At 43.5% G+C, this 27,980-nt stretch overlaps 1 protein-coding gene across 1 annotated transcript in view; it reads left to right on the forward strand.

Moving 5' to 3' along the window:
- The first annotated feature begins 8,978 nt into the window (after nucleotides 1–8,978).
- LOC311146118 (serine/threonine-protein phosphatase 2A 56 kDa regulatory subunit epsilon isoform-like) overlaps nucleotides 8,979–27,980 on the forward strand; it is a 43,226-nt gene continuing 24,224 nt past the window's right edge. The window contains exons 1-2 of the mRNA XM_084182589.1: nucleotides 8,979–9,381; nucleotides 15,785–15,948. Of these exons, the coding sequence (XP_084038715.1) occupies nucleotides 15,792–15,948 (157 nt within the window). The 5' untranslated portion in view covers nucleotides 8,979–9,381; nucleotides 15,785–15,791. The remainder of the gene's footprint in view (nucleotides 9,382–15,784; nucleotides 15,949–27,980) is intronic.

Raw genomic sequence — 27,980 nt, forward strand, 5'->3', positions numbered from 1 at the left:
AAGCGACTGTCCACTCCAGTCCATTTTTAAATTACAACAATTTAAATAAAGATATTTAATTTTTGGTCACTTAGTGTCTGTGTGGTTTCACTTTGAAATACCTCTAGTTTTTACCATGTTGGAGGGACTTTCTTTTATGTCCTTTCTCTGCATTACCTCAGCCCTGTTGTTGCTGTATATTACGTAGAGGTGGTGAGGTACGTGTTTCTCTAAGCACTGTGCAGACATGCAGCAGTTTCCACTCTGTGCTGCCAAGGTTGTCAGGAACAGTGAAAACATGCTTCAACCACTGGACCAAGAAAATACATTTTCTGGAACACTAGCCATACCTCGCCCGCAGTGCTTACACACTTGCGCTGCACTAGAAGCCAGCTAGGCCACCTGCTACTAGCCAGCCTCACAGCAGTCCACAGTGCATCAGCAGTATGTGATCAAGCAACCAAGGAAGGGAGGGCTGGGGTCACAAAACAGACCGACAGCAGGATAGCACCTAGGCTATATAATTTGTCCCCCACATTGGGAAACCCTCATCTGATAGCCAGAGCTGCACATTACTTAGACGTGTAGTCTGAGTACATTTAACATTTACATTTTAGTCATTTAGCAGACACTCTTATCCAGAGCAACTTAGTGAATGCATACATTATTTTGTATACCCCCCGTGGGAATCGAATCCACAACCCTGGCATTGCAAACGCCATGCTCTACCAACTGAGCTACATCCCTGCCGGCCATTCCCTCCCCTACCCTGGACGACGCTGGGCCAATTGTGCGCCGCCCCATGGGTCTCCCGGTCGCGGCCGGCTTTGACAGAGCCTGGATTCGAACCAGGATCTCTAGTGGCACAGCTAGCACTGCGATGCAGTGCCTTAGACCACTGCGCCACTCGGGAGGCCATAGTACACACACACACCAGAGGAGGCTGGTGAGGGGAGGACGGCTCATAATAATGAATGGAGTGAATGGAATGGTATCAAACACCAGTCACCACTGACACACTACACCTCTGTTTGTATTTCACCAGGCAGCTAGAGGAACAACACTCAAAGTGCCTTCTGTTTGCCTCACAATGGCCTTTTCTCAATTGGTTTGCTCAACTGCTGCGTCCTCTCTCCTCTGTCCTCTCTCACCTATCAAAACTCTTCCGCGAAGGACTCGGATAGGATACACATGACTATCCTCGATGAAAGGTGGCTATCGAGGAGGCGATAACACTCCTGTTTGCCTACTCACAAATTGACACTCTCCTCGACCACTCCTCGAGTCACGGAGGAGAGAGGACGGAGGACGTACATTTGCCCAAAATGGAAAAAAGCCAATAACAGCCTTGTCACTATCCACAGCCTCCTCTTTCTAACATCTGGGCATCCCATACATGAACTTTGTCTCTCTTTCTTTCTCTCTCTGTCTCTGTCTCTCTGTCTGGGAGAGTTGAGGGCTCTCAAGGAACAGCCATGCAGATAAAAGGCTCTCTCATTTTCTCTCCCACACACAAACATTAACTTACTCACCAAATTACTTCTTATAATTGTGTGTGTGTGCGTGCGTGTGTTTACGTGTGCCTGCATGACTCTGTCTGCATGTAGGTCACTTGCTTGTCCCTTAAAGATCTGTAGGGCACTCCACTCCATGTAACACTTTATTGGGACATTTGTTGGGGAGGGGGAGGGGGGGATCTGTGAACAGTTTAAAAGTATTGTTAAACGTATATAAACTTGTACAAAGACAAGATGTATAGCAAAAGCTCACATTGTGTTTTTTTGTTTTTTACATCGTCAGAAATAATATTCATTGTATTCGTTGGTTGAATTTATTGTATCAACACTGGTATACAGCAGAGGCAACCATATTGCAGGGGTCTACTTCCACCTGGTGGCCAAGTCCATGAAGATCACGCCTAAGCCAGTCACTAGATGGCCACACTAGAACCAGCAGTGTGAGAAGATTGAGCGAGATGGATTTTGGCCAACATTCTGCAAATGTTCTCATCGATTAAACATTTGATCTCCATCCAGTTTTCTGTTTCCAAAACTAGATTCTGTAACAAACAGAGTGGACTGCGTTTTGTAGACTTTACCTTTCGCCAACGTTGTAAAAAAACGTCATTGTTTAGAAGGAGTGCAAGAGCGAATGGAGTTCTTGCACACGCGCACTTCACAGAGTAGGCGTTCCCTAACAGATTTTCATAACTAACCCAAGATAGACCAGAGCCTGTCGTTTCCAATGGGAGCAAATTAATCATAGTGGGCAGACCAAGCACGAGCTAGTAAGATCCTGTTGGCGTGTTCTAGCATTTATTTGCATATTTTCGTTAGGGAATGACTACTCTGTGAAGTGCGTGTGTGCAATAACTACATTTGCCCCTGCACTCTTTCTAAACAACACCATTTTTGGCAAAGGGTAAAGTCTACAAAACGCAGTCCACTCTGTTTGTTACAGATTCTAGTTTTGGAAACAGAAAACTGTATGGAGATCAAATGTTTAATCGATGAGAACATTTGCAGAATGTCTGACAAAATCCATCTCACGCTATCGTCTCCCACTGCCGATCACCATAGTGAGTGAAAAAGCCAAACGGATGCTTCACATCTATAAATCCGGTGAAATATCTGTCTCGTTGTTCTGTCACAATGTGCTCATGAAAATCAGAACCTGTCTATTTCGCCGGGTAAGTGTCCTGTGTCATCCACAAGGGTGCAGATGTTACAGATATTATTTGCAGTTTTTTGTATTTGTGGTTCATACTGGGCATTGAATTCAAATGTTACTTTACCTGTGGCAGTCCTCATGAGAGCCAGTTTCATCATAGCGCTTGATGGTTTTTGCGACTGCACTTGAAGAAACTGTCAAAGTTCTAGAAATGTTCCAGATTGACTGACCTTCATGTCTTAAAGTAATGATGGACTGTCGTTTCTCTTTGCTTATTTGAGCTGTTCAGAGCCATTATATGGACTTGGTCTTTTACCAAATAGGGCTATCTTCTGTATACCACCCCTACCTTGTCACAACACAACAGACTGGCTCAAACGCATTAAGAAGGAAAGAAATTCCACAAATTAACTTTTAACAAGACACACCTGTTAATTGAAATGCTTTCCAGGTAACTACCTCATGAAGCTGGTTGAGAGAATGCCAAGAGTGTGCAAAGCTGTCATCAAGGCAAAGGGTAGCTATTTGAAGAATCTCAAATATAAAATATATTTTGATTTGTTTAACACTTTTTTGGTTACTACATGATTCCATATGTGTTATTTCACCGTTTTGATCTCTTCACTATTATTCTACAATGTAGAAAATAGTAAAAATAAAGAAAAACTCTTGAATGAGTAGGTGTGTCCAAACTTTTGACTGGTAGTGTATTTCTGCCGAGATGTGCTTTTAAATGCATAGTCGGTGGCTCAACGACTGGAAGGCTATGGGAACAGCTAGCATGTCATTGCGCTAACACTAGCCCTGGGTCAGAGGCAACACAGGAGTTCAAAAGTGACGCCTCCCACCACTTCTGTAGCTTTGATGTGAGCTGCAGCGATGTGGTCCTGTGTGCAGGCACTGAGCAGCTGGACAAAGAGGACAGCTTCTTGGTTTTCTGGGACACCTGCATGGCCAAGGAGAAGAAAATAGGGGTTCTTGGGATGTACTCTGAGTCCCACAGTGATGACATCACATAGGTGCACTTTCACCCCCGGAATGCGGACCGCCTGGCTCCACTGATGGTCTGGTGAATGTGTTTGACATGAGCCTGGGTGCAGAGGAGTAGGCCCTGCTGGCCACCTGCAACTGTGGCTCCTCAGCCAGTCCAATGTGCGGGGCAGGGAAGGACTTGAACAAGCTGCTGTGCCTCAGCCATGATGAGGGCCTAAATCTGTGGGATATGGGTCAGCTGGACACAGACGAGACCCTCACACTCTTCAGTGTGAGTCGGGCCGCAATAAAGGTTAATCAAAGTCAGGACTGCAGTCTGTATTCCTTCAATCAAAATTCCTCTTGCACTAAAAGAGTACTTGTTTGGATTCATGCAATCAATAAAACCGTGTTTTTTTTGTGTGTTTTTTTACATTGTGTCAAACATAAGACTTTCTTGCTTGTTGGGAAGAAAGTAATATTATACTTATCCCAGGGACGGATTCATAATATTTTTAACCGCTTGGTCTAAAAATGAGATTGAATCGTTGTATTAATTTTTAAAATGTGTTTTTCCCAACTTGTTTGGTTATTTGTTTAGCTAAAACCGACTGGTATTTCATATAAATAGAATGCTAATACTAGCTGATCTAATGCATACTCTCCTGTCACCTAATTAACATACTCAGTGGGTCACAAAGGCCAGGGTTCAGAACCGGAGCACTCAGTACTTCTTCATATTCAGAGGAGCAGCTTTCATTCCACTCACATGGCACAGAGTGGAATAACATGACAGTTGCTATGCAGGGACTCTGCTGAGTATGTATTCCCCATCACGTGCAGTCCTGAGACAAGTTGAGTGTTTATGGGGGTTCAATTTCAAAGTCTTCAGGGCAGAGATGAGCTTTCCATTCATTGGGTTCACTGTGCCAGCTGCTTCCTGTGGTGTGCCAATGTTTCTTTGTCATTGATTGTATATTTCACCATAAGTTGGAAAATCAAGGTAATACTTTTTGTTTTGTTATATGCTAATATCTTTGTAGCATTGTATTTATCAGTCAGTCAGCTAATATCAGTTTCATCATAAGTATCCTATTTTAATTAGATTAGCAGTCAAGTATACTCGACCTGACCACCACCAACCCACACACACAAACACACACACACACTTTATGTAACAGTGATTCAACAATGTTGGATATTGTCTATATTGATTATTTCATTACAAAACAAAACAAAAACATTTTGGGGTTGAACAGTTTCAAGATTACCAAAACTGAAAGAAAAAATGGTGCAACTTCTAGTGTAACAATATGCACTTTTTTCTTTTTCCCAATAGAATACCACAGTATGAGTCACAATACCCATAAGACATAGCAGTCAAACAGGGAAATGTTCCAATCGTTTTTCCACCATTTATTTTTCCCATAGGAGATTTTAGAAACACTTAAAATAAGGGTTGTGTTTCATGCAGGCTTACCCTGGCGTGATGTTTTGATAACTGTGTAGATCTCTTTAGGACAAGGTGACTTTTATCAATGTATTCGCCTGTTTTTACCCGCAAAAAACAAAATGCTAAATAGCTGCTAATGTGGCAATCATAAAGAACTACAAATACCATGGTGATCTGGAGGAAACTGCCAAATCGAGGCAAACAAGGTAAGAATCTCTGGATTTTTATTTAGTTTTATTTGTTTTATTAGGATCCCCATTAGCCGACGCCAATGGCGACAGCTAGTATTAATGGGGTCTGAAACATAACGAAAAAGACATTACAGATAAAAGTTTTTACAATTTACATACATTTAAAAACCTTAACGTAGTGTGTGTGGATCTATTAGTTATACACACGTCAGTACATACACACAACAAGTAGATGGGGGAGAGACGTTGTGCCGTGAGGTGTTGCTTTATTTGTTTTTTGAAACCAGGTTTGCTGTTCACTTGCTCTATATACAGTGCCTTTCATCCCCCTATGCATTTTTCCTATTTTGTTGCATTACAACCTGTAATTTAAATTGATTTTTATTTGGATTTCATGTAATGGACATACACAAAATAGTCCAAATTGGTGAAGTGGAATGAAAAAAATAACTTGTTTCAAAAAATTCTAAAAAATAAATAACGGAAAATTGGTGCGTGCATATGTGTTCACCCCCTTTGCTATGAAGCCCCTAAATAAGATCTGGTGCAACCAATTATCTTCAGAAGTCACATAATTAGTTAAATAAAGTCCACCTGTGTGCAATCTAAGTGTCACAGGATCTCAGTATATATACACCTGTTCTGAAAGGCCCCAGAGTCTGCAACACCACTAAGCAAGGGGCACCACCAAGCAAGCGGCACCATGAAGACCAAGGAGCTCTCCAAACAGGTCAGGGACAAAGTTGTGGAGAAGTACGGATCAGGGTTGGGATATAAAAAATATCAGAAACTTTGAAAATCCCACGGAGCACCATTAAATCCATTGTTAAAAAATTGAAAGAATATGGCACCGCAACAAACTTGCCGCCCACCAAAACTCACGGACCAGGCAAGGAGGGCATTAATCAGAGAGGCAACAAAGAGACCAAAGATAACCCTGAAGGAGCTGCAAAGCTCCACAGCGGAGATTGGAGTGTCTGTCCATAGGACCACTTTAAGCCGTACACTCCACAGAGCTGGGCTTTATGGATGCGTGGCCAGAAAAAAGCCATTGCTTAAAGAAAAAAATAAGCAAACACGTTTGGTGTTCGCCAAAAGGCATGTGGGAGACTCCCCAAACATATGGAAGAAGGTACTCTGGTCAGATGAGACTAAAATTTAGCTTTTTGGCCATCAAGGAAAACGCTATGTCTGGCGCAAACCCAACACCTCTCATCACACCGAGAACACCATCCCCACAGTGAAGCATGATGGTGGCAGCATCATGCTGTGGGGATGTTTTTCATTGGCAGGGACTGGGAAACTGGTCAGAATTGAAGGAATGATGGATGGCGCTAAATACAGGGAAATTCTTGAGGGATACCTGTTTCATTCTTCCAGAGATTTGAGACTGGGACGGAGGTTCACCTTCCAGCAGGACAATGACCCTAAGCATACTGCTAAAGCAACACTTGGGTGGTTTAAGGGGAAACATTTAAATGTCTTGGAATGGCCTAGTCAAAGCCCAGACCTCAATCCAATTGAGAATCTGTGGTAAGACTTAAAGATTGCTGTACACCAGCGGAACCCATCCAATTTGAAGGAGCTGGAGCAGTTTTGCCTTGAAGAATGGGCAAAAATCCCAGTGGCTAGATGTGCCAAGCTTATGGAGACATACCCCAAGAGACTTGCAGCTGTAATTACTGCAAAAGGTGTCTCTACAAAGTATTGACTTTGGGGAGGTGAATAGTTATGCACGCTCAAGTTCTTTTTTTGGGTCTTATTTCTGTTTGTTTCACAAGAAAAAATATTTTGCATCTTCAAAGTGGTAGGCATGTTGTGTAAATCAAATGATACAAATCCCCCCAAAATCCATTTTAATTCCAGGTTGTAAGGCAACAAAATAGGAAAAATGCCAAGGGGGGTGAATACTTTCGCAAGCCACTGTAAGATGGAAGGGAGTTCCATGCACTCATGGCTCTGTATAATACTGTACGTTTCCTTTAATTTGTTCTGGACCTAGGGACTGTGAAAAGACCCCTGGTGGCATGAAAGGTGGCAGGTTGCCTAGCGGTTAAGAGGTTGGGCCAGTATTTCACCTTTATTTAACCAGGTAAGCCAGTTGAGAACAAGTTCTCATTTACAACTGCGACCTGGCCAAGATAAAGCAAAGCGGTGCGATTAAAAACAACAACAACAACACAGAGTTACACATGAGATAAACAAAACGTACAGTCAATAACACAAAAGAAAATCTATATACAGTGTGTGCATATGTAGTAAGTTATGGAGGTAAGGCAATAAATAGGCCATAGTGCAAAATAATTACAATTTAGTATTAACACTGGAGTGATAGATGTGCAGAAGATGATGTGCAAATAGAGATACTGGGGTGCAAATTAGCAAAATAAATAACAATATGGGGATGAGGTAGTTGGGTGGGCTAATTACAGATGGGCTGTGTACAGGTGCAGTGATCGGTAAGCTGCTCTGACAACTGATGCTTAAAGTTAGTGAGGGAGATAAGAGTCTCCAGCTTCAGAGATTTTTTGCAGTTCGTTCCGAAAGGTTGCTGGTTTGAATCCCCGAACTGACTAGGTGAAAAATGTGTTGATGTGCCCTTGAGCAAGGCACTTAAACCTAATTGCTCCTGTAAGTCGCTCTGGATAAGAGCGTCTGCAAAATGACAAAAATGTAAAATGTCTGGTCGGGTAAGTGTGTGGATTAACTATCCAATGTTTAGCTAAATGTAGTAATGAATAAATTGGCAACATTTCTTTAAATTGACAATTCTGTGAACTGTCTTGTGCAAGTTTTAAATTGAAATAATACCTGTTAGCAAAGGTGTCAGCTAGAGATGACATGAAAGAGCTTGCAGGGATTTGTAGTCTTGCATGATGTCTACTTTTATGCTAATTAGCATGTTCGAATCTGAGAGTAAATAGAGCTGAATATATTGATCAAAGTCACCTTGTCCGAAATAGATTTACATGCTTATAAAACGTAACACCAGGTTAAGCCTGTCTAAAATTTCCTATGGGAAAAATGAATGGTGGAAAAACGATTGTAACCATTTCCCTGTTTGACCGCTAGGTTTTGTAGGTATTATGACACCGCCACTGTGGGGCTCTATATAGTTTAATTAAAAACTATAGCTACTGCACAGTGTCACTGTTGAAAATCAACTCCGATAACAAATGCTTGTATATTTTAAATGTCAGCTTTTTTGTTGTTGTTGATTTCCATTTATATTTTCACTAATTGCCATTCTGTTTTTGAGGTATTATTCTTATCCGTACTATTTCTGTCTTTTTAATGTAACAGTTGTGGTGCATTTCCTGAAAAAATATAATTTAATCTCAGTGCATAACTAGAGCCAACCGTTATTGTAAATCCTCGCCTTCTATCCGTAATGTGTATGTGCTATTTAAATAATATAATTAATGGAAAATCGAGAGATGTAGCTAGTTCTCGCCCGTTCAAGAGCATCGTTCAGGGCGGATGAACGGTAAATCAGGGTTGGTTGGGTTTTGGACAGGTTTAGCTTCATTCCATATGGGGAGGATTCGGGATTCCACCTCGTCTTCTGCACAATCTCTTTCATAGTCCCATACTCTTCAACCTACCTGTTTTATTCATCTCTATGAGCGTCTCAACTCGTGCAATGATGGACGTTGTTGAACATCCAACCCCACCCATTACGTCTTTCAAACCGACCAATCACCATCGCCTATAGATCCAAACTAAGCATCATGGGTAGGTGTATCTCTGTTTTGTGTGCCATGGACTCAGCCCAGTAATATTGACAATAGGGTGAAAAGAGATTGCCCCAAATAAAACACTGTCTAAAGAAAAATAACCTAAAGTACAGAGGTGTGGTGTAAACAAGTGATTTCCTTCATAACTAGGGAACGTGATTGACTCAGTTTAATATTTTTATACATCCGTATTTCGTTAGAAGGTGCTCGTGGGTTTGGCTGTCTAAAAAAGGCCAAGATAGCCTTTTCTGGTGTTTTTCCGCTACTTGCAAGAGGCTTCTTGTACGGGATTGGAAGTATTTAAGTTTAATATCGTCTAATACAGGATAACTAATTGCCACCGTCTTCGTTCCGAACCACAGAGCCTCAGAGGATCAAGGTAATGTACGATACGGCTCATTCTCGTTCGTCTGCAACTATCTTGTTTCGGGTACGTGTGGTTCTAGTTAGCATTAGAAGCTAGCTAGCTTCCATATCGAGAGGTGTGGGATTAAGGTTCAGCTCTTTTACACAACTTGATGACAGTAGAATACATATATTTTTGCTAAGTGAAGTAGTTTGTTATATGTTAGATAGCTATACAATAATGTTATATGTAACACACCCAGTACTCATTCCTGCAACGTTAACGTAGCTCGCTAACATTAGTTAGCTACCTAGCCTACGACTGGCTGACAAATTTAGCTAGCTAGGTAACGTTAGCTAGCGAACGACCCAACTTCACAGCTAGCTGACCGTTAGCTAACTTTCTGTCGTTACTAGCCATTAAATAACGATAATCTTATATTTTGCCCATATTACTACCAATATTACCAGTATTAAATTATATTGTGTTAAGACAAAAACAGTATGTTGCAAGTACAGCTAGCTAACGACAAACACACTAAGAGGACGTTTGTTTTAGGTGGAAATTGAGGATGGCTAGGTTGTTAACTAACTAACGCGTTAGCATCTATTACTGTAATTTTGCCTTCGCTAGTTACTTGACGTGCTTGTTAATCGCGATTTCAAGATACATAGAGAACTAGGCCCAGCATCAACTATGCTATCCACTAGTTGTTATTGTTATAGCAATATGTCTCAACAAAGGTCGTTAGTTAGCTAGATAGGTATCTTTTGAGATGCTATGGATTAGCATATGTATTCACGCTCTGACTAGAGAGAAGAGAACATTTACACTCTGTTTCCATTTGACAGGCGAATGCAGTAATTTTGTAGTGGTCAGGGTGTGCTTAATCGAATTTGCTATCTAGCCATGTTCCACCAAAGAAAGCATGGGGCAATTGGCAGGTCCATGTGAAATAATAAATGTTACCAGCTAGATTGGTTTTTGATAGGTATTTGTTTGATTTATAGCTAGCTAGTTTGATTTTATCCATGCGTATTTTAATATCAGTGCATTTGAATCAACAATCGTGGTTAACCCGGTTTTAATAGAAGTCTGTGGACTAACTAACCAAGGGTTTCCTAGATGTGCTTAATGTTAACGTTAATCCATTTGTTCTTGTGGAGGCTCGCCTAGAATGTCAGGTTCAGAGTAAATTTCATCATACATGGGTCTCCCGGCCGCGACCGGGAGACCCATGGGGCGGCGCACAATTGGCCCAGCGTCGTCCAGGGTAGGGGAGGGAATGGCCGGCAGGGATGTAGCTCAGTTGGTAGAGCATGGCGTTTGCAACGCCAGGGTTGTGGGTTCGATTCCCACGGGGGGCCAGTATGAAAAAAAAGAAGAGAAAAAAAAGTAATGTATGCACTCACTAACTGTAAGTCGCTCTGAATAAGAGCGTCTGCTAAATGACTAAAATGTAAATGTAATACATACATTGGCCCTGTTTGGCTGAGGAATACTGTGACATTTCTGAGCCTTTCCGTTTGGAATGAAGATTTTGTCCTGATGTTCTCCAGTGGCATCTTTGGTGTGGTCTTAATTTTGTTCATGAAAGCATACGGAAAAGGGAGGCTTGATTGAGATTTCATTTGAAGGGTGTTTTTGTATGTTGTTTATGTAAACCATGTTTTTCTTAGAAAATGCATAAACCCAGTGAATGTGAAGCAACTTATTCACACTGTAGGTGTACATAATTGTGATCTAAGCATCCTGCCAATCTTGCAGGAGTGGAAGCACTGGTGTGTGCCAGTGTTTCTCTCCTGTGTGTTTGATTGAGTGAGCGTGCATGTGTACACACACATTTTGCATGTGTCCCACCGGCTCATTCTCAAGAGTTTTGAATGTCACATTGAGGAAGGTAAGCGTCATGTCCCAGCCAAGATAACTTAGCATCCAAAGTCCCCTGCATTTATGATGGGAGTAAGTGCCTATGCCATGTTCCTGACTGTAATATAGCCCAAGTCTTAGTCACTGTTCCGCCACCTTATCAGCCTTCTCTGGGCACCTGTCAGTTTGGGCTTGGTGCATTATGGGATTGCCTTGTTTTATGATGTGCCTGAGCTCTGTGCAATCATTATAGACTGTCAAGAACTGACCGGGTCATCATCTTATGTCACCTGTCAGTTCTCATGATTCAGTATGCATTTGTTATTAGGAAAAGTCCGGAATACAGTCTTATAAAGTAGTAGTCTAACGCCTATCCTCAGTTTAAATGCAGAATTAGGATTAAACTATTGTGATTGTTTGCCATTCAAAATTATCACGATAGTTTTCCTGGGAAAGGGAAGTGCTTTCTAGATTTTGGTTTTGTCATAGTAAGCAGGTCCTATGCCCAGGTCCTTTGCGCGCCTGTTTACATGTACACTGAACAAAAATGTAAACGCAACATGCGACAATTACAATGATTTGACTGAGTTCATATAAGGAAATCAGTCAATTGAAATAAATTCATTAGGCCCTAATCTATGGATTGCACATGACTGGGCAGGGGCGCAGACATGGGTGGGCCAGGGAGGCCCACCTACTGGGGAGCCAGGCCCAGCCAATCAGAATGAATTTTTATTACAGACAGAAATACTCCTCAGTTTCATCAGCTGTCCGGGTGGTTGGTCTCAGACGATTCCGCAGGTGAAGAAGCCAGATGTGGAGATCCTTTGCTGGTATGGTGCGGTTGTGAGGCCGGTTGGACGTACTGTCAAATTCTCTAAAATGATGTTGGAGGCGGCTTATGGTAGAGAAATTAACATTAAATTCTCTGGCAAAAGCTCTGGTGGACATTCCTGCAATCAACATGCCAATTGCATGCTCCCTCAAAGCATGAGTCATCTGTAGCATTGTGTTGTGTGACAAAACTGATATTTTAGTGGCCTTTTGTTGTCCCCAGCACAAGGTGGACCTGTGTAATGATCATGCTGTTTAATCAGCTTCTTGATATGCCATGCCTGTCAGGTGGATTGATTTACTTGGCAAAGGAGAAATGCTTACTAACAGGGTTGTAAAAAAATGTGTGCACAACATTTGAGAGAAATAAGCTTTTTGTGCTTCTGGAAAATGTCTGGGATATTTGATTTCAGCTCATGAAACATGAGACCCACACTTTACATGTTGCGTTTATATTTTTGTTCAGTATATATCCACCTATCACACCAACACTGACACTCTTGCACACACACTTACTAGAACACCCACACACATACTCACATACATGCACTACCCACCACTTATGCTGCTGCCATACTGTTTATTATTATTATTTATCCTGCTACCAGTCACTTTCTCCCAATCCCTGCCTACATGTACATATCTATCTCAGCTACTCCAGTATCAGATTCCCTGCACATTGTAAATGTGGTGCTGCCACTGACCCTATATATAGCTTACATTCTCCAGTTTTTTCTTCTTCCGCTTATGTGTTATTTCTCATGTTTTTGTTATACTAGTTTGTTTTTGAATACTGCACTGTTGGGAAGGGCTTGCAAGTTAAACATTTCACTGTACTTGTACATTTGACAAATACAACTTGAAACTATGCTGAGGAGGTGGTGCATAGGGAGTTTGCAGTATGGCACACCTGCTTGATCCCCTCATCACTTCTGTCCATCCTTTCGCGCCTGTGTTCTTTAATGTTTGCCTCCCTCTGTTTCTTTTCTGTGTTTGTGGTTTGTTCTTGTCAAGCTCCCTGGCTAGTAATAAGATGGGCTTACTTGGGCCTGCTGATATTTGTTGACTTCCTGTAGAGTTGCTCTCTGCTTCCCCATTCTCCCTGCTCCCTCTTCCTGTTGCACTCTCCCTCTGTTGCTCTCTCTCCCTCTGTTGCTGTCTGTGTGTTCTCACTGTCTTTAATCCCCCCAGCCTGTGTGGATGTCATCTGGTCACTTATGTAAGAAGCATGTGAGGGGAATGGCTGTGTGCCGTAGGCCTGACCAGTCGTGGCACTGTCCTTCATGTGTAGCAGCAGCGGCACCCATGCCTCGACCATTAGGGCTTGTTGTTGTTTGTTTGGTCAGTCAGTGAGTGAGTACTAAGGACTGGTGGTGATATGTGTGGGCTCTAGTGCCACTGTGCACAGGTGAGTGTAATGTGGAATAGCATGCACCAGTGTGTGCTTGGGTTTACATCGGCTGTAGCCTAAGTCTCCACCTCATGGTGGCAGGTGGTGTTTGCATGGCTTTTTGTTGTTTTCATGATGATCAGTGATGAGGCTTTTGTATCATGTTCTCTGGCGCCAGGGACTCACTTCCTATAATATTTGAATAGGCCTGTCCAGTTTTCAATGGCAAACTATCATGATATTTTTCTGCAGAAAGGGAATTGTTTGTACTTTCTAGATTTTGTTTTGCTATGGTAACAGACCTGCGGAGCTATGCAGGTAAGCAGTAGGAATGAGAGTTACGACCATCTGATTAACTATTTCACCCGTGGGTCAGTAAACAGGCTGATAAAGCCATAGCTAACAATGCCACCGATATCCTCAGGGCAGGCTACATGACATGATTGTGTGTCTAGGTTCAGGGCTGAGTGTCTTTAGTATGCCTGCTATTCTCTGTCTCTCCCTGCCTGGCCCTTGACCAGTTATAATGTATTAGAGACCAGTTATAATGTATTAGAGACATTGGATGAATTTGACCTGATGGATGCATTCTTGTTAACCCTGCTGCACCCCGTCTCTGTCAATGCCGTCCCTCACTCTACTATGCTGTGGGTTTCTTCTTCTAACACACACTGAGTCTGAGACCCGTAGTAATCCAATTATGAATTGCCTAAATTGGTGGATTAGAGGCGGCGCATATGCACCATTTGGTTTAGTTGTAGTGCAGTAAAGTTGGTATTCTCCTCTTAGGAGTGTTTGTGAGCAGGCGGTTGGTTGTTGTGAGCAGGCTGTTCGTTGTGTACAGTGTCTTTCCAGCTTCCCCTCCTGGGGCTCCTAATCAATGGCTATGAGGCATAATCAGCAGCACACACATCACTGGACATTTCCTTAGCTTCCTCTCATCACAAGAGTGTCTGCACTCAAATGACAGCTTTCAGCCTCACTAGCAGCATTGTTGTGGGTGGTGCTGTTGTGTGTGCATGTAGGTACAGCGTGGACATACTTTTGTATATATAGTGTATATGGACACCCCTTTAAATTAGTGGATTCAGCTATTTCAGCCACAGCCGTTGCTGACGGGTGTATAAAATCAAGCACACAGCCATGCAATCTCCATAGACAAACATTGGCAGTAGAATGGCCTTACTGAAGAGCTCAGTGACTTTCAACGTGACACCGTTATAGGATGCCACCTTTCCAACAAGTCAGTTCGTCAAATTTCTGCCCTGCTAGAGCTGCCCTGGTCAACTGTAAGTGCTGTTATTGTGAAGTGGAAACGTCTAGGAGCAACAACGGCTCAGCCGCGAAGTGATAGGCCACACAAGCTCACAGAACGGGAGTGCTGAAGCACGTAGCGTGTAAAAATCGTCTGTCCTAGGTTGCAACACTCACTACCTAGTTCCAAACTGCCTTTGGAAGCAACGTCAGCACAATAACTGTTCATCGGGAGCTTCATAAAATGGGTTTCCATGGCTGCACACAAGCGTAAGATCACCATGCGTATTACCAAGCGTCAGCTGGAGTCATGTAAAGTTCGCCACCATTGGACTCTGGAGCAGTGGAAAAGCGTTCGCTGGAGTGATGAATCACGCTTCACCATCTGGCAGTCTGACAGACGAATCTTGGTTTGGTGGATGCCAGGAGAACGCTACCTGACCCAATGCATAGTGCCAACTATAACGTTTGGTGGAGGAGGAATAATGGTCTGGGGCTGTTTTTCATGGTTCGGGCTAGGCCCCTTAGTTCCAGTGAAGGGAAATCTTAAAGCTACAGCATACAATGACATTCTAGACAATTCTGTGCTTCAAACTTTGTGGCAACAGTTTGGGAAAGGCCTTTCCTGTTTCAGCATGACAATGCCCCCGTGCACAAAGTGAGGTCCATACAGAAATGGTTTGTCAAGATCGGTGTCGAAGAACTTGACTGGCCTGCACAGAGCCCTGATCTCAACCCCATCAAACACCTTTGGGATGAATTGGAACGCCGACTGAGAGTCAGGCCTAATCGCCCAACATCAGTGCCCGACCTCACTAATGCTTTTGTGGCTGAAGGGAAGCAAGTCCCCGCAGCAATGTTCCAACATCTAGTGTAATGCCCTCCCAGAAGAGTGGATGTTATAGCAGCAAAGGAGGGGACCAACTCTATATTAATGCCCTTGATTTTGGAATGAGATGTTCGACGAGCAGGTGTCCACATACTTTTGGTCATGTAGTGTACATGCACATGCCCACTGTCTTGTTTTTTTTATGTGTTGCTAGATGTTAAGCAGAGACTTAAAACTTGTCGTTATCTCCCCTCCTACAGCAGGGCTATGTCCTCGGCAGCCACCACACCTCCATCTGTGGACAAAGTGGACGGATTTTCACGGAAGTCTGTCAGGAAGGCCAAGCAAAAGCGGTCGCAGAGTTCATCCCAATTCCGGTCTCAGGGCAAACCCATCGAGCTCACGCCCCTGCCTCTACTCAAGGGTAAGTGTTTAATTATGAATACCTCAAATCTTCCCACGTAGTCTCTATCCCTAACCCTCCATCTAACCGTCATGCTAACCTGTGAGTGGTGTGATGTGGGAGTGTGTTTAGTAGTGAATGCTGATACCAGCATGTTCGGAAGAGAGCAGAGAGATGTCATCTATCCTTATTCTTGCTCATCCCTTCTCTTTGCAACTCTCTTCATGAGCCAATGCCCAGTGAATGAATGAAATAATGAGTGTGTGAGCAAGCGTATGTTTATCTCAGTCCCTCTATCAGGGATGCAAACTCGTCACTTTTTGACGATATTTGCTGTTTTGATGTCAAAATAGGTCATCCACATGAATTGTGTAGATCCGTAAAAAGAAAATTGTGGTGGGGGCTCACAAAGTGTGCAGATGCAGTGTATCACCCATTGAGCTATAAAGGAGAGGCGCGAACAGATCTTCTCCCTGTGTGATTACCACCAGAGATACTGGATACAGTGACGGGATGCTTGTGTCTCCTCCCTAAACAATGGGATTCGTTGTCCACAGAGCGGAACGGTGGGCTGTCAAGTTCCCGCCTGTTCCTGTCTTTGTAGAGAGGGCGAATGCACGGGCTGCTGCGTAGTCACAATGGGAACTCTTTCTAGAGTACCTGGTTACATTGTGCATAACAGTAGGATGTTAGGTGACGCGACAAACAATGAACGCTATGCGTTCTACAAAAAAACAGCAGTAATCAAATCAATTTAAACTAAATGTCAATAATGCGATCATCAAAATACATAGTAAATCGTTTGAGAACATGAGCATAATATGGATAATATGTGTTACTACATTACACAAGCTCACGTTTTGAACACATCGATTTGGGGGAATTACACATCCTTTTTACCTCAGATTGATGATGTTAGTATGAAAGTTTATAGTAATCGATTTGTTGTAAATGTTTCCTACCGCTTATTTTGTGTGATTTACATTTATATAGTGGAATCTTACATGCCATCTCACATTGTGGTACATAGTGTATTAACATTTTTGAGCCATTTGCATGGCCAGGAAAGTGCAAAAATATTTAATTAAAACAACTCAATCTATTTGTGTTCGTGTGTTTGTATGTGTGTGGGAGAGGGAAGAGACGCTGTAGGCTACTGACCTTGGATTGACCTTAATCCCCAAATAACTGCCAGGTGTGTGTTTGAAGAGAGTGGTGGGTTGTCTGTGTTTACATTTGTATCTGTTCCACTGGCTTTCATGACCTGTCTAGTTAAATAAAGGCTAAATAATATAAATCTGCTTTAATGTCTATTTTATCCAATGAGGTGCTCAATGTGCCCCACTAAACTAATGCACTGCCAGGGATAGTTGTCACTTTGGTTTGTGGGGAGAAGGAGATGGCACAGGGACACGGCACCAGTGGTAGTATGGAGGTAGATGGTATGGAGGTAGATGGTATGGAGGGTAGGGGAAGTCAGGATTTTGCTAGTTAGTTTGATTTGTCTATTGAAAGGCCATGTAAGGTTAGTGTTGACTAATGTCATAATGCTGGAGATACACAGCTGGGCTCGGTTGATTGTCCCATGGTCAGAGTTTACAAATCAGTGAAGGTACTGTATCAGATGTTGTTTTGGAGAAACTTGGTCGGTCACAGGTTGACAGGCTACCAGGTCCAATGTTCTGTAAGTAGGCCTCCATGGTTGTGGAGGCACATGTTTCATTGCAACATGGTGGTGAAGAAGATCTGGTTCGAGAGCCGCGCTACAGACCTCCAACTCAATGTGAACCTTGGTGTGCTTCCCATGTTGAAGGAGTACGTTATGGTTTCCCAGGTGCGTATTTTCACATTTTAAGTGAATTCTAAATTCCTAATGGTTAAACAAATGGATATACTAGGCCTACCCTCTCTGGGACTCATCAGTTGGAATGACTTCTAAGCAGAGCATTTGCCCTTAACTTCAAACCATCTCTCTGTGTGGTCATCAAATAGATGGAGTAGAATTTTACAATAACATGCCATAATTAATTCACAGGGCAGCCAAACCCTTGTCCACAAGCTGCATGACAAGCAGCTTGAAGTGATCACCATTTTCACGGCGTGCTTCCTCAGGCTGAGCATCTCCACACCACACCCAAGAAGCTCATGGAGATGGACTTCATTGACAAGATGCTGCCTTCCATAGATTTAAATGTTGGACCTGTGTCTGAGAAATTTAAGGCAGAAAATCCAGGACACCCGGTTAGTAAATGTATAACAATAATGAGAAATTAAACATGAAACACTTTTTCTCTGGGTCTGTTTTCATTTACTATCTATTTTGTCATAATGTTTTCCAGATTGTGCAGCAGTTTCTTGACACGGTGAAGACCGCATACATGTCAACTGCAGCCTACATGCAGAAGAAACTGCCCCTGGACAGCAGGACCCTGCAATCGCTCTCTGCTCAGGACCCAGTGGTGAGAGGCCATTCACAGACTGGCATCCTGCTGAAGCGGCTTGTGGGGATGATATGCCACCCAAATTTGATCTCCCACTGGAAGTAGTGAAGTTTAATGTGGACTCCACCCTTCCCCCTTACAAGGATGGTGAGGACAACATGGTCAAGTGGTGGGGCCTGAACCAGATTGTACTAGGGTCTCCCTCAATCTTCCATGGTCCTATGGTGTAGTTTTCGTTTAATGTGATGGGAGAAATCATAGACCAGAAGAGCACCAACATGAACATGGCTACCTTCAATGCAATTCAGACCACCAAATATATCCTCAGGTCCAGGAGTCTGACTGCCTTACAGATGTTCCAGAAAGATGACGTCAAGTTGAGCAAGGTTGACAAGGGACTCTAAGAACATCCACACTACAGGAATGAAGGACAAATCTTAGAGACAGGAGAACCTGATGAAGAGGGGGGAGTATGGTTGCCAGCCAACATCCAGTGCCCTGCAGACCAGGAAGACTGCAGTGGAGGAGGAGAAGCAGGCCAGACTGAGGCACACAGCTAAACAAAAAAGAAAAAGAGCACAAGAAGTGTTAGTCAAGACAAAAAGGAAGAAGGCTAAAATGTGGACAATAGGTGTAGGTGAGTGTAGGCTAGACATGTGAGTGATAACCTGTTTCTGTTATATGTATTATATTGACTCTTGTCTGGTGCTCTCCCACTGTCACTGTTCCTGTTCCACTGGCTGAGAGAGCAAAGGAAAACTTAGCCTAGGAGAAGGTGGCTGCTAATGAGTGAGTGTAGGCTAAATATGTGAGTGAAAACCTGTTACTGTTTATTTTGAGCTTCAAAATAAAATAATTGTCTTAAAAAGAATGAGTTATGAGTTGTGTGTGAGGTATACTGACAGGTCAGATTCTACTAAGAGGAGACTGAGTTGTGCTTAATGTTGGATAATAATTAATTTAGCAGATGGGTAGGCCTAGTCCTTGACCTTCACCTTGCAGTGCTTCATTAAACCCACTGGAAAATGTATGTCCTCAACAAGAAAATAAGAAAATCCTAACTCTGTCTGGGGAGACTGAGATTTATCATGTCATGATAAACCTTAAAGGAGTATTGACATTATTCAAATATGTATTATGCACTTGTTATTCTCTGAAAATATACAAATTTTATGCAGAAAAAATGTCACCTTTTTGGACCGTCACCAGTTTGCATCCCTGCTCTATTGTAGCGTATACGCCAGTGTTTATGTATGCTGCTGGTTGTATGTGAACTGCATGCCCAGACAGGGAGGCAGCCTGCTGCTAATTCACAGGTGGGGTCAGTCCTCCTCTCCTGCATGCCTGGCTCTATACTGAGAGGTTGAGACTAGAGAGTGACGGGCGGAATGCAGCCTGACAGGAACCTGAGCCCAGCCTGCCTCCCCCGCCTCAACCTCCTCAGCCAGGGTGTGTCCCCCCCTCCTGAAGGTGTGTCTGCCACACGTGTGTCCTCTTGGGCGTGGCATCACTTCACTCTCTTCTCCACTCAGGGCCACTCTTTAGTTTGTTTGCCTGGCTGTGGGTAAGTCACATAGTCACCATTATCAGCCAGTGCAGCTGCAGAGCAGAACACAGCAGAGCTCTGGGCAAGCAGGGTGCAGTAGTCCGCTCAGCTTATGTCCTGTTCTTCCTCTCCTCTCTCAGGACGAGGTGAGTTGCTGTCTCCTGTTGACGTCCTGTAGTTAGTCAGAATGATACTAAGCCCAGTCACGCTCTATGTTCTGGATGTGTGTTTGACTCTGCTCTGCATTCAGGCCCCAGTGAGGATGATGGGGTTGGGCAGCATGACTGTGCCCTGTGTGCACTATTTAACATCCATGTTCTTATATAAACACCTGCATAATAAAAGGTGCAGATCTGATATACTGTGATTTTCTCATCATATTGGCCACCATGATTTTAAATGGTTAAACCTAAAGATTGTCATCTTTGTAAGTGCCTTTTAAAATGTGATTCCATGTTAGTGACAGCTTTTTACCTGTAATCTCCTATATTATTTATTAAGGGGACAAGCATTAGAGCTCTGTTTTTTTCATCAATAACTACAGTACGGGTAGGGCTCGGGTATCACTAAATTGATTACTAACATTTTGAAGCTCAGCCATTTGTGTGTGCTGTGTTGCGCTGTACAGTCATATCAGTTTAAGATCATAACATGGTGTCAGAAGTGCTTCAACATCGTCAAATATAAGACCGGAGAGATTATGTCACAGAAAATAATAATGTTCCTTGAGTTTTGTCAGAGTTTAGAGTGACGAAAAGTAGCTAACAGCTAACTGCTGTCTCATGTCTCTTTGTTGAGCAGAGCAGCCCAAGCGGAGCCGTTGCTATGGATACACAGAGCCGTCATGAGCAGAGCGCAGGGAGTGATTGACAGAGAGGAGGAGCAGCAAATGGATTTACTAACTGAGGAAGTTATTTCTGATTTCGGGCAGGGCTGGGCCTTAAATTTGGTAGAAGCAATCGGGCCTGGGTAGGGCCTGAACGTTGCAGGCATGGGTAGGTGTTCGGGCTTAAAATGCATGCCTGTGCATCGCTCTAACAAGCACATCACCACAGTGAAACGCAGAGCCTTAATACATTGAAATGGTATCTACCATCCTCCTTCCTGTGAAGTGATCACAGATCTGACATGACTGGATTGATGAAAGCATTTGAAACCCTTCTGATATCACCTATCCATTCGTGTTGGATCTGTGCACACTTGGAATACTTACAAGGAGTAGAGGAAGGAAGGATGCATTTTCAAAATATTGTAGTCGGGTCTGGGACCATGTAGACAATAGGAGGAAGTAGCTGTTGGCTGACTGAGGTGTTGTGGCTTGGTGTTAGGTGAGCTGCACTTATTCTATCCAACCAGGTGGTGGCGACTGGCGCTGCCTCGTCCCTCCATGCTGCGCCACCACACACCCTCAATCATCGACTGACTGACTGACCTTTGACCCCTAAGGAGGAGCACTCCATTTACGCAGTCAGTGAGAGTGAAGAGACGGGGAGGGCGGCCTATCAGACTTCGCCTGCAAGTCACAGCCAGGGAAATAATATGGTTTTCCTGTAACTAGATCTGAGCCTCCTATGTTGATTCAGTTTGTTTCTTGAAATTGGAAAGGGGACAGATTTTCACCCCATATCAACAAAGACAATAGAAATAAACATTCTTAGTTTGCTAGGCTGCAGTTCAGAGCCCATGGTCCCAACAAGGCAGTCTTTTTATTCCTAAATGTTGTTTCAGGTAGTTGTTCCAGGCCTGCGTGGATGTCTCCCTCAGTGTGCAAGTCAAGAGATTTGTTGCGGTAGCTCTTTAAGAGCCTCCACAGGAAGTTAGAGGGATGGTGAGAGTGACAGCGAGAAAGAGGGAGTAGTGATGAGCCTGGCATGGAGCCTGAAGAAAGGATTAGTGTCCTAATGTTCCATGGCAGAGGGAGGAAGAGGAGGACGAAGAGGATTTTCCAACACTTGGCCAGGTCATGGCAAACCCTTTCCCTTCCTTCCACATCTACTAGGTGGAGTGGAGAATCCCTATATTTCCTCTGTTTACCGGAGTCTTCAAGGTGGAGTGATGCCTACGTTAAGGAAGTGAGCTGGCGAGATGCCTGTTTTAGGACCACCTCTCTGTGCAGTACGGAAGACAGATCGCTGTCTCTGACCTCGTGAGCAGAATTTAAAAAAAGAGGGGAGCAGAAATAGAATGAAGACAGGGACATGGTGAAAGGGGAGTTAGGGGGAACAGCACCGGCCATAGAGCTTCTGCCAGCCCCTCTGTCTGGTGGTTCCTGGCCCCCCCAACGCTACCTCTCCCCCCTACGCCCTCCCCTCAGGGGTAACCTGATCCACAAGTTGTCTCTTTACAGATTTCCAGTCCCACTCGCTCCAAACCAGCAGCACCGGGGAGTGTGCCCACTACAACAAACTACTATTTTTCACACCATCATGATTTGAATAATTTTGCCCCAACAAACTTTTTTTTTTGGCTGGTGGACTCTACAGAGGGACTGAAACCTGAGAGTGAGTGTCCGTGATTCTGCTGGGGGTGGGGGAGTGTTATCGTTAAACTGCTAGGGGCCCTCTCTAAGGCTTGGCTGGCTGTGCTGGTATGTCTGTCTGTGGGGCTGAGTGGAGAGTATATAAATGGACTGTGGAGATGGAGTGGTAATGGCAGGGGGACATGGAAAGAGGGTTTGACTGAGCTTTGAAGTGAGATGTAGGATAAGGGTGGAGCTGCCGGTGCAGCAAGCATCTCGCTAAGGAATGCTGGTGTAGAGATGTGTATTACTGTGGATGAGCAGTGCAGTAGCTTCTCTGTTTGCCATACAGCAGCATTCCTCCTGTTGGCTGTCTGTCTGCCAGAGGATGTTGTGGTAGCCAGGCAGGTGTTACAGCAGGCAGCAGACTGACTGTGTTGTCATGGTCTGTGCCGCTGCTTGCAGGTGATTTCAGAGTTGTGCTTGTTAAGGGCGTAGTGTGGTGGCTATGGCTGGTGGAATGCTTGCAATGTGATTCACCTGAGCACGCTGCTGCTGGCCCTCTAACCTGACCCTGTGTGCCTTTGTGTGGACAGCCCCAGATTACCCACACTGCCTTTGAAATGAGGCACAAGAGAGATTCTCTGCTACCAAGAGGTGACAGTAGCTTTACAATGCCTGGGATGCTTTCAATGGCCAAAGTTAAAATGACTTATATGATCTCTATCGGCCTTGTTACTATAGTGGAGAGCAAAGTTAGCGTAGGGTGATTATATTTGTCAATGATTGACAGTACATGGCAGTGTAACTCATAATAAGGCTTCTTGAAGCTGCCATATCAGAACACATAGAGATAACAGAAAATAATGTGTCAACTTCTTTCATGGTGTCATTCAATTGTATAGCGTATTGGTTGACTGAATATTGGTTGACTTTTTAAATTCCTTTAAAACAAATTATATAAAAGTCTCAATGTAGAGATGATGGGAACACAAACAGGAAGGGCTCAGGTAGGAATTGAATCCCTGTTGCAAAGCGGGATGTGTGGTCCAGAGTAGGTTGCGTTTCTGCTAGACCAGACTGACCAACCATTACCTGGTTTGTTGTCTAATCTACAGCTCAGAGACAATGGAGACTATGTGTGGTTCTCCCTCTGTGTGGCAGTGTTGATGTGATGGTCTGCCTCCCTGTGTATACATACAGTACATATCATACATATCGGCCTTCAGTCTCTGGCACGGTGTTGGCCTGGTCACCTGCTGAGCCCATCTGTTGGAGCCGCTCACTCTCGCCTGCAACCGTAACCCAAGCCAGCCAGCGTGTATAGTGTGGCCGGGGTTTTCCCCTTAGACAAGCAAGCAGCAGACTTTGTGTGAGTGTGTGTGTCGGCTGCTCTGAGGGACATAATTGTTACTCTATACCTACACTCACTTCCTGGATTTCTGTTTCCACTAAAAACGGTGACCACTAAGAATAGTCTGCTACATTCTGAATAAACTCCACGGATGATGGGTTTTTTATTAAGTCCTAAAGCAAAGTACTTGGTTTGAGTCTTAAGACCTGGGCTCGGCAAAGTGTTCATTTGCGTTACTTCCATGTGAATTTCAACTCATTGTGTCTGTTAGCTTTAGCATCACTTGACTGTAACACTGCTGGTCGTTCATTTTCAGGGATGGCCTACCAGTTACAGTACTACGGAGTACTCTGTACAGTACAGTACTGCTGAGTACTCTGTACAGTACAGTACTGCTGAGTACTCTGTACAGTACTGTTGAGTACTCTGTACAGTACTACTGAGGACTCTGTACGGTTACAGTACTACTGAGGACTCGCTACAGTACTTACAAATGTTGCTACTGCCGTTGTGATTGGACTTTCTCTGCCTGCAGGTCTCTGTTTAACCCATCTTTTTCAGTCAGGTAAAAAAGGTGACTGTTGGGCAGGGCAAGGGGACTGAGACACATTGGGCTGAGATGGGTGTGTCAATCATGACTGATGTCATATCACCATGTGGTAGAGCAGCATTGCACAGCAATCTGAGTCTCTGAGCCCACATAGGGCTTTAAGTGATTATGAAATTAACTTAGAACATTTCCTGCGGTGAGCCATTAAACTACTCTCTCTCTGAGAAGCTCAGCTTTCTCCACATTAATTAAGCAGCAGTGTCTTTATTTAGTCTGCCAAGGGAGCTATGATGATGCTCCCATCCCTGTGCTGAGGCTTGTCAGTGTGCTAGACTGAACTATTCTGTGCTGACCTAGTCTGGTGCTGGGCAGGGTGATGTGGTTAGCTGTGCTCTGGGATTGGCATCTGAATTTTAGATGTCATTTTTTAAAGATTTTAAGATAAATGTTAGTGAATCAGGCTAGATTACATGGTGCTGAATGCTGCTCTGGGGGGAAATTGGGATTGAGACCTGCTGAATGCGTCATCTTCAGTGGTATGAATCTGGGCCCAGTAGCCCAGGGTTGCGCTAGGGTAGTCTGACAGGGATGGGTTGGACTCTCACCTATTTTCCACTACTAAACTATACATACTTTATTACACATTGGAATCCTGGACTTTACTGTGTTGGTGTGTGCCATGGGCTGGGCATGGACATGTACTCAGTATTGTGATAAACTCAGGGATGGGCTGGTATCTCAATGGTACTGGCCAAGACTGTGTGCTCCATGCCATTCTAGGCCGTGCTCCCTGTCATGTGTGGCACTGTTGTGGTCAGCTGAGCTGTGTGCTCACTCCTGGATGGGCACTGTATGCTTTATTGTTATGGATAGGGCTGTCCTGTTCAGTGCTATTTTTAATGTATTATTATATATATTTTTAACCCTGCCACCCCTCCCCTGATTGGAATAAACTAACGGACAACAACACTTCTGCTACTTACAGCTATTTTCGCTCACATGTACGGTACATGTAGTTAAATAATTATACATATATTCCTAATTTCCTCTTTCTGCAAGTGTTAGATTTTCACCCACTGCGGCCAATCCTCCATTCATTCTGATCTTAACCCCAACCCTCCGATGTCCACAGATTAACCCAATGGAGGGATGCAATACATCCCTCCATTTTAATGTGATGTCTTACGAGGGTCCTGAACCTCCCTATTTGTAACATTTCTACCGATACTTTACCTAAGAGCGTATTGATATTTCCCATTGACTGATCGTGGTTTTTCAGATCCCCTAACAATACAATTTGCAGGTCCATCTGAACCCTGATATTATGACATAACAACCACTCCTGGACCTGACTCCAAAAGCGAGCCACCGATGAACAGTACCAGAAAAGATGATCTAGTGAGTCTGTTTCCTCATGGCAGAGTCGGCACAAAGCTGACTGTTCAATGCCCCATATATTGAGCATTATTTTTGTAGCAAGTTATTGTATCTAATATCTTAAATTGAAACGAACAGATTGATGTCGATTGTTTTATATATCAGTTTATAGACCTGATGCCAAGGTATTGGGACATCAGAGACCTGTTTCCCAACGGACTTGAATCTTATGTGGCATTGCTGTCAAACCTTTTGACTTAGATTTATACTAATCATTTTAAGCTATTTGTTTTTTAATGGGTGGCAGACAGACTCATTATTTCATTTCTTCTTTACGTTAATTGCCTCTTCCAATTTTGTTGCAGAGCAGTAATGAGTTGGTTATACTTTTGTATTAAGCATACACCTCCATACACTGTTGCTTTTGTGACAATTTTACTGTCCTTGTTTACAATGTCCTTCATAAATATTATAGCCATATTATTTGCTGTAATATTTGAGCTGCCTTTTCTGGATGATGAAATTGAAATTGTAGCCAACTCTGTATGGCTTCATTTAAAAAGGAGGATACTTTAAACAGGGATCCTTTGTCAATACACCGAAAATGTGCGGTTTTAATCTGTAAAAAGGCAAAGAGCCTACTCTTAAACAGGATGGGCCTCTCTTAGTAGCCTGCTGGAAAACCAGTTTGGATTAAGATATAATATTGGTATAATGGAGGCTTTAAGAAAGGTTTAATGCCTTAATATTTAATAGTTTTAACCCTCCAAACCCATGTTCGTTATATACAGTGCATTTGGAAAGTATTCAGACCCCTTGACTTTTTCATCATTTTGTTACGTTACAGCCTTATTCTAAAATTGATTAAAATGTTTTTTTCCCCTCATCAATCTACACACAATACCCCATAATGACAAAGCAAAAACATGTTTTTAGAAATGTTAGCTAAAACATTAAACTGAAATATCACATTTACATAAGTATTCAGACCCTTTACTCAGTGCTTTGTTGAAGCACCTTTGGCAGTGATTACAGCCTTGAGTCTTCTTGGGTATGACGCTACAAGCTTGGCACATCTGTATTTACGGAGTTTCTCCCATTCTTCTCTGCAGATCCTCTCAAGCTCTGTCTGGTTGGATGGAGAGCGTCGCTGCACAGCTATTTACAGGTTACTCCAGAGATGTTTGATTGGGTTCAAGTCCGGGCTCTGGCTGGGCCACTCAAGGACATTCGGAGACTTGTCCCGAAGCTACTCCTGTGTTGTCTTGGCTGTGTGCTTAGGGTCGTTGTCCTGTTGGAAGGTGAACCTTCGCCCCTGTCTGAAGTCCTGAGCGCTCTGGAGCAGGTTTTCATCAAGGATACTTTGCTCCGTTCATCTTTCCCACGATCCTGACTGGTCTCCCAGTCCCTGCCGCTGAAAAACATCCCCACAGCATGATGCTGCCACCACCATGCTTCACCGTAGGGATGGTGCCAGGTTTTCTCCAGACGTGATGCTTGACATTCAGGCCAAAGAGTTCAATCTTGGTTTCATTAGACCAGAGAATCTTGTTTCTCATGATCTGAGAGTCCTTTAGGTGCCGTTTGGCAAACTCCAAGCGGGCTGTCATGTGCCTTTTACTGCAGAGTGCTGCAGAGAGAGTTGTCCTTCTGGATGGTTCTCCCATCCCCACAGAGGAACTCTGTCAGAGTGGTGACCATAGGGTTCTTGGTCACCTCCCTGACCAAGGCCCTTCTCCCCCGATTGCTCAGTTTGGCCAGGCTGCCAGTTCTAGGAATAGTCTTGGTGGTTCAGAACTTCTTCCATTTAAGAATGATGGAGGCCACTGTGTTCTTGGGGACCTTCAATGCTGCAGATATTTTTTGGTACCCTTCCCCAGATCTGTGCCTCGACACAATCCTGTCTCAGAGCTCTACGGACAATTCCTTCGACCTCATGGCTTGGTTTTTGCTCTGACGTGCGCTTTCAACTGTGGGACCTTGTATAGACAGGTGTGTGCCTTTCCAAATCATGTCCAATCAATTGAATTTACCACAGGAGGACTCCAATCAATTTGTAGAAATATCTCAAGGATGGTCAATGGAAACAGGATGCACCTGTGCTCAATTTCGAGTCTCATAGCAAAGGGTTTGAATACTTATTTAAATAAGGTATTTCTGTTTTTTATTTTTAATACACTTGCAAAAAATTCTAAAAACCTATTTTCGCTTTGTAATTATGGGGTATCATGTGTACATTGATGATTTTTTATTTAATCAATTTTAGAATAAGGAGGTAATGTATAAACATTTGGATAAAGGGAAGGGGTCTGAATACTTTCCAAATG

This window comes from Coregonus lavaretus (genome assembly GCF_964263955.1).
Source record: "Coregonus lavaretus genome assembly, chromosome: 18".
Classification (NCBI taxonomy): domain Eukaryota; kingdom Metazoa; phylum Chordata; class Actinopteri; order Salmoniformes; family Salmonidae; genus Coregonus; species Coregonus lavaretus.